The sequence below is a fragment of the Octopus sinensis genome, linkage group LG1, assembly GCF_006345805.1.
Source record: "Octopus sinensis linkage group LG1, ASM634580v1, whole genome shotgun sequence".
Classification (NCBI taxonomy): domain Eukaryota; kingdom Metazoa; phylum Mollusca; class Cephalopoda; order Octopoda; family Octopodidae; genus Octopus; species Octopus sinensis.
Window position 1 is genome coordinate 44,940,068 of NC_042997.1, and position 20,000 is coordinate 44,960,067.

General features: G+C 40.8%; 1 protein-coding gene across 9 annotated transcripts in view; it reads right to left on the bottom strand.

Annotated features, from left to right (window-relative positions):
• Positions 1–20,000, bottom strand: part of LOC115216625 (protein sidekick-2-like) — a 676,686-nt gene that overhangs the window by 44,366 nt on the left and 612,320 nt on the right. For 4 of the 9 annotated variants that reach the window (XM_036500690.1, XM_036500685.1, XM_036500695.1 and 1 more), the window contains one exon: positions 102–236. The exons of 4 other annotated variants lie outside the window; for them this stretch is intronic. In XM_036500690.1, coding sequence (XP_036356583.1) covers positions 102–236 — 135 coding nt within the window. Of the gene's footprint in view, positions 1–101; positions 237–12,529; positions 12,606–20,000 lie in introns of those variants that run through there. One more of the 9 variants, XM_036500722.1, reaches the window with a different exon arrangement.

Here is a 20,000-nt window from a genome sequence, read left to right on the forward strand (position 1 = left end):
TCGTATCAATTGAGCAGAAAAAAAGAACAATCACAACAAAAACAAACAAGCAAAGTTCCAAAAGATCTTAAGGTCTTTTTTTTTTTCCGTCTCCAACTTACTTTCTGGGTCCCTAGGCTGGTATGCATGTGGTTCACGAGTCAACAATGGAACCTCTACATGGTAGTTTGATCTGCTATATTTGTACTCTGGTGCTCCATCTCCAGCATGGCCTTGGCCGTGATGGCTAAAACAAACTAAAGAACTACCATCTTGAGAAATGAAGATCGCATTGGACAAGGTAAGTCCAAAGTGTACAAAAAGACGGAAGTTTACAGGCGGAACACTTTTGAACAGAGATCTTTTCAAGCAGGGCAGAACTGTGGCTAACAACAACAACAGCAACAACAACAACAACAACAACAACAACAACAACAACAACAACAACAAAACTAATAAAAAACATCAGCAACAACAACTGTTACAATAGATAATTCATGCTCAAATTACATCCTACTCCCTTGAAAAAATACAAGAGACACATTGGATAGCGTAGTTACAAAGACACAAAAGCTGCAAGAATGAGGGGCCGCTCATGATTGGAATTCTTTAATTCCTAGATCTGCTCAGTCCGAGGAAGACTTGCAAGTGAAGACACAAAAACAACAACAATGGTAGCAGCAAGAGCAATAACAGGGACGATGTAAGAGAAATAAACAGTAGTAGCAGCCATAGCAACATCTCACTTGACAACAGCGGAAACTAAATAAATGCATAGTGCAGTATGTGTATTTTAGATCCCAGCTGAGAGTCAATCACCTGAGCAGTTTGAGACACATCACCATTGTTGTATTATATCTGATATTGAGTCACTTACTGCTCAGTGGTTGAGTCTACCTAGCACTAAATAAGCACCATAAGTGATTATAATTCAGATGTAGTAGTAGTAGTGTAGAATATTTATTTCTTTACTACCCACAAGGGGCTAAACACAGAGGGGACAAACAAGGACAGACAAATGGATTAAGTCAGTTACATCGACCCCAGTGCATAACTGGTACTTAATTTATCGACCCCAAAAGGATGAAAGGCAAAGTCGACCTCGGTGGAATTTGAACTCAAAACGTAATGGCAGACGAAATATGGCTACGCATTTCGCCCGGCGTGCTAACGTTTCTGTTCTGTGCTAACTTGCTGTTCACAAGTTCAATTCACTGCATGGAAAGAAAAAAAAAAAAAAAAGCTACCTGTAAACAGCTTGAGCTAATGAGGAATTAGGAGTTGATGGGGTAGCCTCTATATGGTGGTTTCAACAGCAGAGAATTTCTGACAGCTGACAGAATAGAATCTGTTTTCAGATTTCAAGTTGGTTTGACTCAAAGCCATTCTGTCACTTCAAAATGAACTACAATACACCACCACCATCACCATCACCACCACTACCAACAACAACCTATATATGGTCACATGATTAGTAACTAAATCTCTCTCAAGTCACATCCTATTTTAAAAAAGGATATATTGGATAATGTAATCCTAAAGAAAAGACAGCCTAATTAAAGCTGATATTCCTTTGATCAAATGTACTTCATTAGGAATAACCAGAGGCTATACAATACATGTTCACTGCAGTGGCTCAGATTCCTGTCTTGGACAAAGTTTGGTCTTCATCTGCTTAAAGTTTTACAGAAGGCTTAACCCTTTCGTTACTGAATTTATTTTGAGATGCTCAGTGTTTCTTCCAATTATGTTAAATATAACAAAGAATTAAGTAAAATAACATCGTTATCATTAAGCTAGAGTTAGGGACATAAATTGTGACTAAGGTTTGGTGGAAGGTTTTAATTCAGAACTTTTGAAAACCAGACATTTGTACTAAAGAGCCAGAGCCAGTTTCAGCCGGGTTGGTAACGAAAGGGGTTGAATACTGTCTCTGCAGACCCATATGGTCTGAAAGGAGGCGCAATGGCCCAGTGGTTAGGGCAGCGGACTCGCGGTCATAGGATCGCGGTTTCGATTCCCAGACCAGGCGTTGTGAGTGTTTATTGAGCGAAAACACCTAAAAGCTCCACGAGGCTCCAGCAGGGGATGGTGGTGATCCCTGCTGTACTCCTTCATCACAACTTTCTCTCACTCTTACTTCCTGTTTCTGTTGTACCTGTATTTCAAAGGGCCGGCCTTGTCACTCTCTGTGTCATGCTGAATATCCCCGAGAACTGCGTTAAGGGTGCACGTGTCTGTGGAGTGCTCAACCACTTACACGTTAATTTCACGAGCAGGCTGTTCCATTGAGTCGGATCAACCGGAACCCTCGTCGTCGGAACCGACGGAGTGCTTCCATCCATGGTCTGAAAAATATTAGCTAATGACATATCTCTTCATGTCAGTTATAGACAGTTCTGTTATCTTATTTCCATCAAGTTCTGTATTCTTACCGGCATGTTACATCTCTGGAATTAAGCTAATTTAGTGGACTTCAGTCAGTAGGAGTGCCTGTGTGGTAAGTAGCTAGCTAACCAGCCACATGGTTCCGGGTTCAGTCCCACTGCGTGGCATCTGGGGCAAGTGTTTCTGCTATAGCCCCGGGCCGACCAATGCCTTGTGAGTAGATTTGGTAGACGGAAACTGAAAGAAGCCTGTCGTATATATGTATATGTATATATATGTGTGTGTGTGGGGGGGAGTTTGCGTGTCTGTATTTGTCCCTCTAGCATTGCTTGACAACCGATGCTGGTGTGTTTACGTCCCTGTCACTTAGTGGTTCAGCAAAAGAGACCGATAGAATAAGTACTGGGCTTACAAAGAATAAGTCCCGTGGTCGATTTGATCGACTAAAGGCGGTGCTCCAGCATGGCTGCAGTCAAATGACTGAAACAAGTAAAAGAGTAAAAGAGTAAAGAGAGTTTGCTATGTTAGCCATCTGACCATGTACAGCTGTTAAGTAAGCACATGGCTAAAATGTATAAATGATGACATTTTCACAGAAGAGTACTTTGTTTGAAATACCATTATTATCAATGCTGTTTAATGAGTGCTTTCTGAATTTTGTGTTTGAAATATGAGGACAGTGTACCAATGATATATTACACAAGAAATTTCAATAGCAGTGCAGACGCTAAATATTCAAAGTGTCAAATTAATAACATTTTTGTTTTTAAGTTCAAGCACTTTTACTCGCATTGTAATACAGTGGGTTCTCTGCAAGTAAAAAACCTTGAAATAACATTTTAACCACATCCCATACCTCCCACATGTCCTTTATCAGTGATATTTTAAGGAAAAAAAAACAACAAACATGATTAAAAACTAATGAACGTAAAAATAAATAAATAAATAAAAAGGAAGGAAATCAGAGTAGTTTATAATGAAAATTTACAAGTTATTGTAAATAATGTTGGCTAAGAATCGTCTGGATTCACAGTCATTTGTAACTGACTGACCTAAACAGCACAAATAATTAAGGTGATCTACAAAACATATTTGAAGTGACTAAAATTAGAGGGTAAACGAAGCAATGTATGAAGCGAAATAAAACAAGTTTATTTAAGCACTCTGGCTGGGAAACGACAGGTTTAATTAATCCCATGAGTAATAGAAAAAATTTCATAAAATGTACCCCTCAAATCATTCCACAAACTGGTATAATGACAGACATAAACACTGGAGTTATCCTTCGAAATAGCTTCAAGAAATGCACTGCAAACCAATTGGGTTGTTGGGACATTGCTGAAAACATATCCTCTTAAATATACTGAAGAGACGAGACACTAGAATAACTTCTATTTAGCTCCTAAAACCGAACAGAATGCTGTGATTTCCAGTGCAATACTGTGAAGGCACGTGGCTGTGTGGTTAAGGTGTTATACTCTTGACTGTAAGGTCATGGGTTCTATCAACAGACAATGTGGCACGTCGTATCTTTGAGTAATGGACTTATTTCACATTGTTCCAGTCTATTCAGCTGAAAATGAGACAAACTGGCATGCCATAGATTTGAACTCTCAGTTGCTTACATGTTTCATCATCATCATCATCATCATCGTTTAGCGTCCGCTTTCCATGCTGGCATGGGTTGGACGGTTCAACTGGGGTCTGGGAAGCCAAGAGGCTGCACCAGGCCCAGTCTGATCTGGCAATGTTTCTACGGCTGGATGCCCTTCCTAACGCCAACCACTCCATAAGTGTAGTGGGTGCTTTTTGCGTGCCACCTGCACAGGTGCCAGGCGAGGCTGGCAAACGGCCATGATCGGATGGTGCTTTTTATGTGCCACCGGCACGGGGGCCAGGCGAAGCTGGCAAACGGCCACGATCGGATGGTGCTTTTTATGTGCCACCGGCACGGGGGGCCAGGCGAGGCTGGCAACGGCCATGAACGGATGGTGCTTTTTATGTGCCACCGGCACCGAGGCGAGGCGAGGCTGGAATAAGCTTCAGCCTAAGTAGAATGTATACTCAAGGCACACCATAACTTAACCTAATGAAACACTCATGGTATATATATATATCTTTATCTTTCTCCTGGTTTCAGTCATTAAACTGCAGCCTTTCTCTCTCTCTCTCTCTGTGTTGCAGAGAGTTCCTGTATCTAAAACATCTTTGCAATACATTGATTTACTTTTATTTATCTATAATTTATTCATTTTTTTTTAATCTTTTAGAATGAAAAGAGGGCCAGGAATTAACTCCATTTCGTATTCAGATTTATAAGAAACTAGCATTAAAGACCTGTCGTTGCCGGGTCATAGTGCTAGTGTATATATATGTGTATATATTACATATACATCTATATATATATGTCTACACATAAAATACAAAATAGAAAGTTATATCTTGATATCACTAGTGATAACAAAACTCAAAATATATAACAGACTGGAATTGTTAGCCCGTCTCTTGTAATTTCGATCAATTGTATCTTGTCCTCCCTCTTGTATAGAAGTGTGGCTACAATCCAGCCTACCTCTACATCGGGGGGGGGGGCATTTTATGATATTGCTATGGGCTCACTCTAGGCAAGAAGTTGAACATTTTTTGCCCATGAAACTACATGGACCCTAAGTAAGGCATGTGTAAAATTTGAATGAAATTGGTTGTGTAGTTCTCAAGTTTTAGGGAAACACACAGACAGACAGACATACAGACAGACACATATTCTCAGTTTTACATATATAAAGATAATGGTATTTTACAACTAAATGCTTCCCATATTGATGCACTCATGCATGCGTGGCCTAAAGAGTTCTAATTGATATAGGTAAGTCATTAGATCTAGCTGTTCTTTTGATCCATTGGTTTTTGGTTCCATTGTAAGTTCCAGGCATTGATATTCAAGATTTGATGGAACATCTGTATTTTTTACCATCTAAATAATCAAAGAACGTATGTGTGGATGGACAGACATATGGATGTTTGTTTGTGTATGTGTGAGTAATATGTATGTTTTTATGTATAATGTATACATACATGTATACGTGTGTGTATGTGTGTATTATATATATATATATATATATATATATATATATATATATAAGCCTGTCGTATATATATATATATATATGTGTGTATGTGTTTGTGTGTCTGTGTTTGTCCCCCTAGTATTGCTTGACAACAGATGCTGGTGTGTTTACGTCCCCGTCACTTAGCAGTTTGGCAAAAGAGCCCGATAGAATAAGTACTGGGCTTACAAAGAATAAATCCCGGGGTCGATTTGCTCGACTAAAAGGCGGAGCTCCAGCATGGCCACAGTCAAATGACTGAAACAAGTAAAAGAGTATATATATATACACACATACATGTATATATATATGAGTGTGTGTAAATATTACGGTGGTACGTAAAAAGCACCATCCGTTCGTGGCCGTTTGCCAGCTCTGTCTGGCACCTGTGCGGGTGGCACGTAAAAAGCACCCACTACACTCACGAAGTGGTTGGCGTTAGGAAAGGCATCCAGCCGTAGAAACACTGCCAGATCTGACTGGGCCTGATGAAGCCTTCCAGCTTCACAGACCCCAGTTGAACCGTCCAACCCATGCTAGCATGGAAAACAGACGCTAAACGATGATGATGATGATGATGATGATGACACATATATGTAAAAGCACGAAGTAATCACTGGTACCCATCTTCTCAAAAATTCAACAAGAGGAAATACTACAGGAATTGATTTTATGTCATAATGAAGCCAGATTTCTACAACCATTCACAGCGCAATGTCACTGGAGTGCAAAAAAAAAAAGAACCAATTCAAAAAAGACAAGTATTTCACCTGACTAATGGCAATCCCACCCCATATGCACAATAGAGAGGAAATACATTCATCAAATTTTAGATATTATTATGTATGGATATACATATACTCTTTACTCTTTTATTTGTTTCAGTCATTTGACTGTGGCCATGCTGGAGCACCACCTTTAGTCGAGCAGATCGACCCCAGGACTTATTCTTTGTAAGCCTAGTACTTATTCTATTGGTCTCTTTTGCCGAACCGCTAAGTTACAGGGACCTAAACACACCACCATCGGTTGTCAAGCGATGTTGGGGAGAGACAAACACAGACACACAAACATATACACACACATACATACACATATATATACACATACATACATACATATACGACGGGCTTCTTTCAGTTTCCATCTCCCAAATCCACTCACAAGGCTTTGGTCTGCCCAAGGCTATAGTAGAAGACACTTGCCGAAGGTGCCACGCAGTAGGACTGAAACGGAACCATGTGGTTTGTTAGCAAGCTACTTACCACACAGCCACTCCTACGCCTATATATATATATATATATATGTATTATAGACACACTCACATTTATTTTATTACACATAATTTTATTACCTTCCATTTAATGCTTTTTGATTTGACTTGCAATTGCCAAGTTTTGTCAGTTTGCATTCAATTTGTTTTATCTTAGCAACTTGGACATGAAGAGTAGAGGGATCAATGTATAAATAGTTTTCCTTTTGTAGATGTTTACTTAAGGTTACCCTCAACAAAAGAATTCTGTCTGTCAACATTCTTTTTTACAGTGTAGCAGTAGCAGTTTCATCCATTTTGGAATGTGGCTGTAGCAGTCTCTGGTATCCTCATTGTTTGAGAGAAATAATAAGAATGATCTCGTTTGAGATTACAAACATCTTTGGCCAACTTGTTCCTGTTGTAACCACTAACCTGATTGGTTGACACGTGCCGCGATTTGTCTCTACTTATTTCGCGCCACTGTCCCAGGCCAGCCAATCATGGCCTTTGGTTAAGATCCCATTTCTGAGGCTCGTAATGTCTCAGTCTACTACTATGTATCAACTTGTTTGTGAATATATGAATATATATCATCATCATTATCTAACGTCCAGTTTCCATGCATGCATATAGTGTGTGTGTGTGTGTGTGTGTTTGTAATGGGGATGCATAATGTAAGTGTATATGTTCAACAGAATGCTAATGTTCTGAGAGAGAAGTTAGGCATAAGAGGAATTAGTTGCTATGTGCAAGAGAGATGACTGTGTTGGTTTGGTCATGTGAAGCAGATGGATGCTGACAGTGCTGTAAAAATGTGCTGATCTCTCAAAGTGGGAGACCCAGGAAGACATGGGATGAAGTACTGAAGAACGACCTCAAGATAGCTGAATCTTTCAGGTGAGAAGACAATGGACTGAGATGCCTAGTGCCTTACCATACTCAAGAAGACCTGTACTCTGTAGCAGAAGTGATAAGATTGATCCTTCATGGTGTAAAGCCCTCATGCCAGTCCCACATAAAAGCACCTGTGCTGTGACATGTAAAAGTGCCAATGTGGTGCCATGCAAAAGTGCCCATGCAGTGCCATGTATATGTGCCCCTGCAGTGACATGTAAAAGCACCTGTGCCATGACACATAAAAGTGCCTCTGCAGTACCAGGTAAAAGTGCCTCTCTTTCTTTCTTTTTCTTTTACTTGTTTCAGTCATTTGACTGCGGCCATGCTGGAGCACCGCCTTTAGTCGAGCAAATCGACCCCGGGACTTATTCTTTGTAAGCCCAGTACTTATTCTATCGGTCTCTTTTTGCCGACCGCTAAGTGACGGGGACGTAAAGACACCTAGCAATGCTAGGGGGACAAACACACACATACATATATATATATATACATATATACGACAGGCTTCTTTCAGTTTCCGTCTACCAAATCCACTCACAAGGCATTGGTCTGCCTGGGGCTATAGTAGAAAATGATTGCCCAAGATGCCACGCAGTGGGACTGAACCTGGAACCATGTGGTTGGTTAGCAAGCTACTTACCACACAGCCACTCCTGCGCCTGTGTGGTGTCATGTAAAAATTCACCTGTGCAGTGTCACCCACCCGGCATACTCTGTTAAGTGGTTGGTGTTCGGAAGGATATCCGGCTGTAGAGAACATGCTAAATCAAACTGGAGTCTAGTGTAGTGCCCCCACCCCCCACCCAGCTTGCCAGCTCTGGTCAAACCATCTGACCCATACTGACATGAACAACAGATATTAAATTAATGATGACGATGATAATATATATTCTTTTACTTGTTTTAGTCATTTGACTGCGGCCATGCTGGAGCACCACCTTTAGTCAAGCAAATCGACCCCGGGACTTATTCTTTGTAAGCCCAGTACTTATTCTATCGGTCTCTTTTTGCCGAACCGTTAAGTGACAGGGACGTAAACACACCAGCATCGGTTGTCGAGCAATGCTAGGGGGACAAACACACATACACAAACACACACACACATACACATATATATATATATATATATATATATATATATACATATATACGACAGGCTTCTTTCAGTTTCCGTCTACCAAATCCACTCACAAAGCATTGGTCGGCCTGGGGCTATAGCAGAAGACACTTGCCCAAGATGCCACGCAGTGGGACTGAACCCGGAACCATGTGGTTGGTTAGCAAGCTACTTACCACACAGCCACTCCTGCGCCTTTTATTTATTTCTATTTACTATTTTGAAGAAGGCAGGAGTGTTCAACAGCCAAAACAGTGAAAGTAACAATCAAGACGAGGACACCAGCAAATGAAATGCTATAAACAGTATACATAGAATAAATTCCTAATCTCAGCAAAATAGAATTGTATTAAGAAAAGGTGTTATTCAAAGTGAGTTGAATACAAATGTGAAGAAGGTATTTTTAAAGAACTCAATTTGAGATTTAGAGATTATAAATGTATAAGGTCACACTCACAAAGTTTTTTATATTCCTGTAGATGTAAAGTTGTGTGCGTGTGTGTGTGCACGTATGCATGTGGGGGTGTATATGAATTTTTCATGTACACTGAAATTTAAACTACTGATTGCCTTCAAAAACCTGTATATATATATATTGTCCAATAAATACTTGTTTCTGTGTACATGCAATAATTCAGTTCTTTGTCCATATATATACACACACATTTATATATAAAATTAGTGTACATTTGAACACAAAAGAGGCGGCCCTTAACAGGCAGCCTTACATGCTGGTAAGAGCAGTCAAAACGACCAAAACCACATTTAAGAGAAATTTTGAAGGGAATGAAAAATAAAAAAAACTTTTACCTTGTTTTTTACAGCCATACCTAATTAGCAAATAAAATAATTTGCTAGGTGGAGTTCTCATCAGTGGCTATGCCAAAACATTAACATATAATTTAGAAACAGAATAACATGTGTCTCATCATTTTTCAAATTCACTGTGCAAGCATGGTTTCATTCGGCAGCAAATGAAAAATTGCCAAATTAATCTTCCAGAATTGCTAAAATCATGTATATATATTATATATCATGTTTTATATATATCTTCACTGTATATATCATTATAGAAAAAAGTTGCCTATTTTCATACTTCTTTAAAACTTGCTAGAGTTGTTTGGTTGTTACTTTATGTATGCATGTATGTGTGCATATACATATATACATGTGTGTGTGTGTGTATATATACACACAAACATGTGGAGGCGCAATGGCCCAGTGTTAGGGCAGCGGACTCGCGGTCGGAGGATCGCGGTTTCGATTCCCAGACCGGGCATTGTGAGTGTTTATTGAGCGAAAACACCTAAAGCTCCACGAGGCTCCGGCAGGGGCGGGGTGGTGAACCCTGCTGTACTCTTTCACCACAACTTTCTCTCGCTCTTTCTTCCTATTTCTCTTGTACCTGTATTTCAAAGGGCCAGCCTTGTCACACTCTGTGTCACGCTGAATCTCCTCGAGAACTACGTTAAGGGTACACGTGTCTGTGGAGTGCTCAGCCACTTGCACGTTAATATCACGAGCAGGCTGTTCCGTTGATCGTATCAGCTGGGACCCTCATCGTCGCAACCGATGGAGTGCTCCTACACACAAACATGTGTGTGTGCATGATAATATATATATATATATATATATATATATACACACATACATGTGTGTGTATGAGATATATGTGTATATATTCTTTCTTCAACATGAGAACATTCTTATTAAGAATGACCTGTTGCTAAATGACAGCTTAAAAAAGCGGAAAAAATATTTTATGAACTACAGCTTCAAGATGTTCTTAACCCTTTCGTTACCAACCTGGCTGAAACATGCTCTGGCTCTGTAGTACAGATGTCTTGTTTTCACAAGTTTTGAATTAAAATCTTCCACCAAACCTTAGTCACAATTTATGTTCCTAATACACTAGCTTAATGATATCTAAGTTATTTTACTTAATTCTTTGTTATATTCAAATAATTGAAAGAAACACAAATCATTTCAAAATAAATATGGTACCGAAAGGGTTCAATATATTCCACAGCTGCCACAGAAAACATTTTACTTGTGGAGATATGTAGGAGTTTAATAATGGTGTTTACACTACATAATGGTCTGTTTACATAAACTTGGCCTCCTCACTTATGGAACACTCACTGTCTACCACTTCATCCCATCCTCTCTCTCTCTCTCTGTATATATCTATATATATATATATATATATATATATTATATGTCACCGTCACCGGTGATATCACTGTGACCAACCAGGCTATCAGATGATGTTACACATCGCTGGTCACAATGCGCTTCACATTGTTTTAGCCTTGAAATGATGCCACCCCACTGGCTAAGCGAGCAGACCAACAGAAGAAAGGGTGAGAGAAAGTTGTGGTGAAAGAGTACAGCAGGGATCACCACCACCCCCTGCCAGAGCCTCGTGGAGTTTTAGGAGTTTTCGCTCAATAAACACTCACAACGCCCGGTCTGGGAATCGAAACCGCGATCCTACGACCGCGAGTCTGCTGCCCTAACCACTAGGCCATTGCACACATATATATATATATGTATTTATATATAAGGGACTGAAACTCCTTGGGGTCCGCTGTGCTTGAGAAAAGGTCAAGCTAAGTAAAATAATGGTTGTCCTTGATTACAGGCATGCCCCCTTCACCCTTCATCCGCTGAACATTCCAATTCTTGCAGGCTCATGAGTGTTGGTGCCAAATAAAAAGCGCTCATACCAGTGCCATGTAAAAGTGCCCAGTAAACTCTGTAAAGTGGTTGGCATTAGGAAGGGCATCCAGTGGTAGAAACCATGCCAAAACAAAAATGGGAGCCCAGATAGCTCTTCAGCTGGCTAGCTCTGGTCAAACTGTCCAACCCATGCCCACATGGAAAACAGACATTAAATGATGATGATGATGATGATATAATCTGTCCTACTGTTATTCTCTTACATATGTATTAGTATCAAAGTTTCTCAATTTCAACAATACTTGTAAACAATGCACTCATCCAGTTACCCATCAACCAACTCATATGAAACACAGATATTTAAATCAACAATGTTTGTCCAATTAGTAGCAAAAACTTCCTATAGGCTTGTTTAAAATGTAACAAACAACAAGCAAGGTAGATAACTTCATTAAGGTCAGATGACAGAAATCTTTGGACACAATACACAATGCGAATGGGAGTTGATTTGATCTTTAATGTCAACTGGTGAAAGCAACATGCATTATACAAATATTAATAAATGGATTTATTTAGATAACCCTTTCCTGTATAATTATACTCCATAATATACAATGAAAAGCATTAGAACAGGAGGGAGCAGATATATATCTTAATCTTCAATGGGATATATATCAAAATGTTTAAAGAGAAAATAGGAACTGATTAATATCTAAAATAGTTTTTTGTTATAATTCGTATTGTCTCCCTATTGGGTAACTAAGTCATAGTTAATTAAATTCATATTCCAGCAAAAACTCTCTCTCTCTCTCTCTCTCACACACACACACGCTCTCTCTCAAAGTTTTTTATATTCCTATACATGCAAGCTTTTGTGTATGTGTGGGGGAGGTATGGGTGAGGGGTTGATAAGTAAAGTATATAATTGTGTGTGTGTGTGTGTGTGTGTGTGTGTGTGTGCGTGCGTGTGTGAGTGTGTATGTGTGTGTATATATGTTGTATTTTGGGATGGTCTTTTTTTTTTTTGCCAAATAAACAAATACACTATATATTCATTCTTCTTTCATTTATTACTTTTCTTAATTTATCTTATGTTGATTCTTCGGAAATCTTTCATCACACATCTGTGATCTCTGCAGCAACACTTTCCATCCTTGTGTGTGCTTTTGCTCTGCTTAGTCCATATTTGGAAAAAAAAAATTTTTTTAAATTGACTATCCCGAAATAAAAGCAGTATCTGTTTCAACACAGTTTCACATCAGGAATACTGTGACACAAATTCATAAATGTATATATATTTATATATATGTGCACACAGATTTACATGCATACATATATGTACACACATACCACCCCCCACAAATATATATATATATATATAAATATATATATAAAAAAATATTATTTGACTAAAAAGTTTTTACTCCCCTCAATTAAAAATGTGTTAAAATAGTTTGTTTCATAAAAACCATGGTAGGTTGAAGTCCAAAGAGTGTAGGAGAATTCTACAAAATCAAGTCAAAACACATCTATGGCCATTTCGGGAGTTCACAACTGCAGTCCAATTGCATCTCGGCAATGAACCCCTCATCAGGATAAACAGGAATTTCACAACCAAGAATGACTTGATGGTAAGATTCCTGTTCATCCTGATGAGGGGTTCATTACTCATAATTGGACTGCGGCTGTGAACTCCTGAAATGGACATAGATGTGTTTTTGACTTGATTTTGTAGAACTCTCCTACGCTCCTTGGAATTCAACCTACAATGGTTTTTATGAAACAAACTATTTTAACATATTTTTAATTGAGGGGAGTAAAAACGATTTTTAGTTGATTGATATCTTTTTAAGTTTTTTGCTGCTTGACACACTTTAGCAATTTATTTTGGTTACTTATTTTAATCTATTGTATATACCTTTTCTGGACAGGCCAATATATATATATATATATATATATATATATATATATATATATATATATATATATATATTATATATATTGTATTGTATTGGCATCCTTTCTGTCTCGGGAGACAATGGAGTTGCGCATGAAGTAGTCTAGTCCGGCTTTTACATTTCATGTCCTGATACATTCCTGCTGTGGCTGTGTAGTCCTATCCTGGACAAACACTCCCTGGCAGGTACCGCAAATGTAGCGAAGACTGTTCCTGGCTGGTTGTAGTGCCATAGTCTCTTGTTGACGTCTCTTCCTTTCTTTCATTTCTCCTCTCTCTCTCTGTCACTCCTTTGTATTCCCTCTTTTACGTACGTCACAATCTCCACGGTTGCCGGCAACTGCCTCCCAACCGCTAATATTGATGTTGCAGGCCTTCATGTCCCTTTTGCAAAAACCGCCTTGTAACGTAAGATCGGTCTACCCACAGACCTAGTACCCCTAGCAATCTCTCCGTAGAGTATGTCCTTGGGGATTCTGCCATCTTTCATACGGCTAACATGCCCAAGCCATCTCATACGTCTTTGTGTGAGGAGTGCAAACATGCTTGGTATTCCTGCTTGCCTGAGGACATCTTATTGGGGATATGATTCTGCCATTTGATGTGGAGGATTTTTCGGAGGCAGCGCAGGTAAAGATGTTTAGGTTAGGCGACGCTCTTGGCGGTGTATAGCGTCAGGTCTCACTTCCATACAGTTGAGTGCTGAGTACACATGCCTGGTAGATCTTTATTTTCGTGGTCTTGGTCAGCTTATTGTTGTCCCAAGCCCGTTTGGAGAGTTGGGCCATCGGAGCAGCTGCCTTGCCAATGCGTATATTGAGCTCAGCGTCAAGGGATAGGTTGTAGGTGACAGTAGAGCCCAGATAGGTAAACTTCTCCACCTTTGGTAATCTGTGGTCTCCAATAGTATGTTTGGGATGTCCGATGTACCTGGAGCCTGGCCCATGATGTTGATCTCTTAAGGCTGATAGCTAAACCAAAGTCGTTACATGCTTGCCTCAAAACATTAATGACTTTGGAGGCTTCTTCTGTGTGTGTTACCAGAGTGGCAACATCAGCAAATAACATCTCCTTGATCAGGACGTTTCTGATTTTGTCTTGGCACGCAGACGCGAGAGATTGAACATTTCCCGTCACTTCTACTGTGCAGAAACACTTCATCATCTGATGTCTGAAAGGCATGTGAAAGTAAGAGCAAGAAGAAGATGCCAAACAATGTAGGAGCGAGGACACAGCCTTGCTTTACCCCGTTTTTTATTATATATATATATATATTGTATTTCTATGTGCATGTAAATTTTTTACTTGTGCTTTTATACATATATTTTTTTATGTGTTGAAGGTCATGGTAATGTTTATTCAGTCCTCAGTCCCCTCCTATTTATCAGTCCTCCAGGCAATAACGGAGGAATTCAAGACAGGATGCCCCTGGGAGCTCCTCTATGCTGATGACCTTGCTCTAATTGCTGAGTCACTATCAGAACTGGAGGAGAAGTTTCAGGTGTGGAAACAAGGATTAGAATCGAAGGGCCTTAGAATCAACCTAGCCAAAACCAAAGTCCTAATAAGTAGGAAGGTGGACCAATCACAAACGACTTCAGGTAGATGGCCCTGCTCGATCTGCAGAAAAGGCGTAGGTAGAAACTCTATAAGGTGCACCAAGTGTAAGCTATGGACACATAAGAGGTGCAGCAATGTCAAAGGAAGGCTTACCCCTGCTGGTGACCAAAGGCCCTTCGCTCAGAGTAAAAGGCAGACTGTATGATGCATGTGTACGTACAGCCATGCTACATGGTAGTGAAACATGGGCCGTGACTGCTGAGGATATGCGTAAGTTCACAAGAAATGAAGCCAGTATGCTCCTATGGATGTGTAATGTCAGTGTTCATAATCGACAAAGTGTAAGTACCTTGAGAGAAAAGTTGAACCTAAGAAGCATCAGTCGTGGTGTGCAAGAGAGACGGCTGTGCTGGTATGATCATGTGATGAGAATGGCTGAAGATAGTTGTGTGCAAAAGTACTACACACTAGCAGTTGAGGGAACCTGTGGAAGAGGTAGACCCAGGAAAACTGGGACAAGGTGGTGAAGCACGACCTTCGAACTTTAGGTCTCACCAAGGAAATGACTAGAGACCGAGACCTATGGAAGTATGCTGTGCGTGAGAAGACCCGGCAAGACTAGTGAGGCCATAACCTGTGGCCCCTACCTGGGACGTAGTCAGTCCACCTGTGCATACCTTCCTTCTTGTGACACTTGTGAAGACTGTGTTGAGGCAAGTGAAATTCAAACCAAATCAAAATGGATGAACATCAATGAATTTGTATCTTTGTGTACCAGTGCCGGTGGCACATAAGAAAACCATCCGAACGTGGCCAGTAGCCACCGTACCCGCATTGACTGGCCTCCGTGCTGTGGGCACGTAACAAACACCATCTGATCATGGCCGTTCACCAGCCTCGTCTGGCACCTGTCGGTGGCACATAAAAAACACCATCCTAAGCGTGGGCCGTCTGCCAGCTTCGTCTGGCACCTGTGTCGGTGGCACATAAAAAACACCATCCGAGCGTGGCCGTTCACCAGCCACGTCTGGCACCTGTGTCGGTGGCACATAAAATCACCCACTACACTCTCGGAGTGGTTGGCGTTAGGAAGGGCATCCAGCTGTAGAAACACTGCCAGATCTGACTGGGCCTGATGAAGCCTTCCAGCTTCACAGACCCCAGTTGAACCATCCAACCCATGCTAGCATGGAAAGCGGATGTTAAACGATGATGATGATGATGATCTAATGTATGGATCAGGCATTGCACAGGCATTACACAATAACAACACTGATTAAGCATACTCGATAACGAGGGGGCAGCCACCACCATGTGTGTGTGTGTGTGTATATGTATGTATGTATTTATATATATATATATATATATATATGCATGTGTATATATATATATGTTATATATACATATATATATATATATATGTGCATGTATAATATATATGTATATATACATATATATATAATATGTGCATGTTATATATATATGTATATATACATATATATATATATGTTGCATGTATATATATATATATATACATATATATATATGTGCATGTATATATATAATATATATATATATATATATATATATATACATATATATATATATGTGCATGTATATATATATATGTTATATACATATATATTATATATGTGCATGTAATTATATATATATATATACATATATATATATGTGCATGTATATATATATATATATATATACATAATATATATATATGGGCATGTCCATCATCATCATCATCATCATTTAGCGTCCGTTTTCCATGCTAGCATGGGTTGGACGGTTCTACTGGGGTCTGTGAAGCCAGAAGGCTTCATCAGGCCCAGTCAAATCTGCAGTGTTTCTACGGCTGGATGCCCTTCCTAACGCCAACCACTCCGTGAGTGTAGTGGGTGCTTTTTACGTGCCACCCGCACTGGTGCCAGACAGAGCTGGCAAACGGCCACGAACGGATGGTGCTTTTTATGTGCCACCGGCACGAGGGCCAGGCGAGGCTGGCAACGGACACGAAACGGCGGTGGCTGGGCAACGGTCGCGAAACGGAAACTTCTCTTACATGCCACCGGCACTGGTAACACATCTGCAATTTCCATTGATCGATTTCCATTGATCGATTTCGATTCTGATCCTCACTTGCCTCAATGGGTCTTCACAAGCAGAGTTTCGACATGCCACCAGCACTGGTAGCACATCCGCAATTTCCATTGATCGATTCGATTCTGATCCTCACTTGTCCTCACCCTCAACACGTCTTCACAAGTAGAGTTTTTGTGTCCCAAGAAGGGAAGGTATGCATACGTAGGCTGGCTCCATCCCATGTAGAAGGCCACGGGTTGTGGACTCACTTGTCCTGCCGCTTCTTCGTCTCGCGCACAGCACACTTCCAGAGGTCTCTCGGTCTCCTCAGTGAGACCTAAAGTTCGAAGGTCGTGCTTCACACACCTCGTCCCAGGTTTTCCTGGGTCTGCCTCTCCTCACGGTTCCCTCAACCGCTAGGTGGCACTTTTTCACACAACTATCTTCATCCATTCTCGCCACATGACCATACCAGCGCAAACGTCTCTCTTGCACACACCACAACTGATGCTTCTTAGGTCCAGCTTTTCTCTCAAGGTACTTACACTCTGCCGAGTGTGAGTACCGGCATTACACATCCATCGGAGCATACTGGCTTCATTTCTAGCGAGCTTACGCATATCCTCAGCAGTCACGGCCCATGTTTCACTGCCATGTAGCATGGCTGTTCGTACACACGCATCATACAGTCTGCCTTTCACTCTGTGCGAGAGGCCTTTTGTCACCAGCAGAGGTAAGAGCTCTCTGAACTTTGCCCAAGCTATTCTTACTCTAGCAGTTACACTTTCAGCACACCCACCCCCGCTGCTGACTTGGTCACCTAGGTAACGGAAACTATCAACTATTTCTAGTTTTTCTCCCTGGAAAGTGACGGAAGTTGGTCTCAGAGCATTTTCAGTGTTTATTGTTCCTGAGCATCTGCCACATACAAAAACCATCTTCCTAGTTAGCCTTCCTTTGACATTGCTGCATCTCTTATGTGTCCATAGCTTACACTTGGTGCATCTTATAGAGTTTCTACCTACACCTTTTCTACAGATCGAGCAGGGCCATCTACCTGAAGGTGTTTGTGATTTGTCTACCTTCCTACTGATTACGACTTTGGTTTTAGCTAGATTGACTCTGAGGCCCTTCGATTCTAATCCTTGTTTCCACACCTGAAACTTCTCCTCCAGTTCTGATAGCGACTCAGCAATTAGAGCAAGGTCATCAGCATAGAGGGCATCCTGTCTTGAATTCCTCCGTTATTGCCTGGAGGACTATGATAAATAGGAGGGGGCTGAGTACTGAGCCTTGGTGGACCCCTACCTCTACCCGGAATTCTTCACTGTACTCATTTCCAACCCTCACCCTACTAGCGGCGTCCCTATACATGGCCCGCACAGCTCTCACTAACCATTCATCTATCCCTAGTTTTCTCATTGCCCACCAGATAAGGGATCGGGGGACCCTGTCGAAGGCTTTCTCCATGTCAACAAAAGCCAGGTACAGGGGCTTATCTTGGCTAGGTATTTCTCCTGCAGCTGCCTTACCAGGAATATAGCATCAGTAGTACTTTTCCCTGGCACAAACCCAAACTGCATCTCATCTAAACTAACTCTCTCTCTAATTAGTTGGGCTATGACCCTCTCCGTAACCTTCATCACCTGGTCCAACAGCTTGATACCTCTGTAGTTATTTGTATCTAGGGCATCACCTTTACCTTTGTAGCAGTTGACTATTATACTGCTACACCAGTCATTGGGTATGACCCCTTTGTGTATCACCTGATTAACTATATGGTGACTAGGCTATAGCCGACACTACCAGACATTTTGAGCATCTCTGCAGTGATTCCTGATGGGCCTGGGCTTTCCCTTCTGTCTTCATGCTTCTAATTGCCTTAGCTACCACAGAACTATCAACTCGGATAGCTGGTCCCTCTGTTGGGTCAACATTCGGCAGACTCTCTTTATCCCATTCATTTTCTTCATTCAGCAACCTTTCATAGTGGCATCTCCAAACCTCTCTCTTCGCATCCTCATTTAGCGCAAGTGAACCATCTTCCATGCGACACACCTTCTCTCCTACCACATCACGATTCTCTCTCAACACTGTCTTGCAACACGAAACACCTCCAGTCTTTTTTGTCCTCACGGCGCAGAACATTGGCAATTTTTTCTTATCTGCTTCCCTCTGGCTAAATAAACCTGTCTCCTAGCTTTCTCTTTTGGCAGTCTGATACAATTCCCTGCTACCCCCCATTTTTCCAGACCTTCCAAGCCTGTCTCTTTTCTCTAATAGCCCTGTCTACAATATTGTTCCACCACCATGTTATTCTAGGTCAGAGGGGACTTTGCACCAGCCACAGATCTGGTCAGTGGCTCTCAGCAGGTTGTCCCTTAGAAACGTCCAGCTGTCTTCTACCCCCTGTGATGCTCTATCCCCTTCTACTTCGTCAGAGGCTTCAAGTAATATGTCCCTAAATCTCTGTCCATTTGCAGGATCTTTAAGCTTCCAGATCCTTCTTCTCTATTTGTTCGTCTTCTGGTTGTCCTCCTAGTCCTGATCCTAAAGTCACTAACTACCAGTCTATGTTGTGGGGTACATTCTTCACCTGGGAAGGTTTTGGATTTATAAGCAGCCATCTCTCCCTTTGCCTTGTAAGGATGTAGTCAATTTGGCTGGTATGTTGGCCCGATTGGTAAGTGACTAGGTGGCTGGTAGGTTTCCTGAAGTTAGTGTTGCAAATCATAAGATTATTTGCATCGCAGAACTCCAGCAGCCTGGTTCCCTCCTCGTTGCGGGAGCCATAGCCATAGCTCCATGTACGCCATGGAAGCCCCCAGCATGTCGTCCAACGTGACCATTGAAGTCTATATATATATGTATATATACATATATATATATATATGTGCATGTATATATATATATATATATATGTGCATGTATATATATATAATATATATATATATTATATAT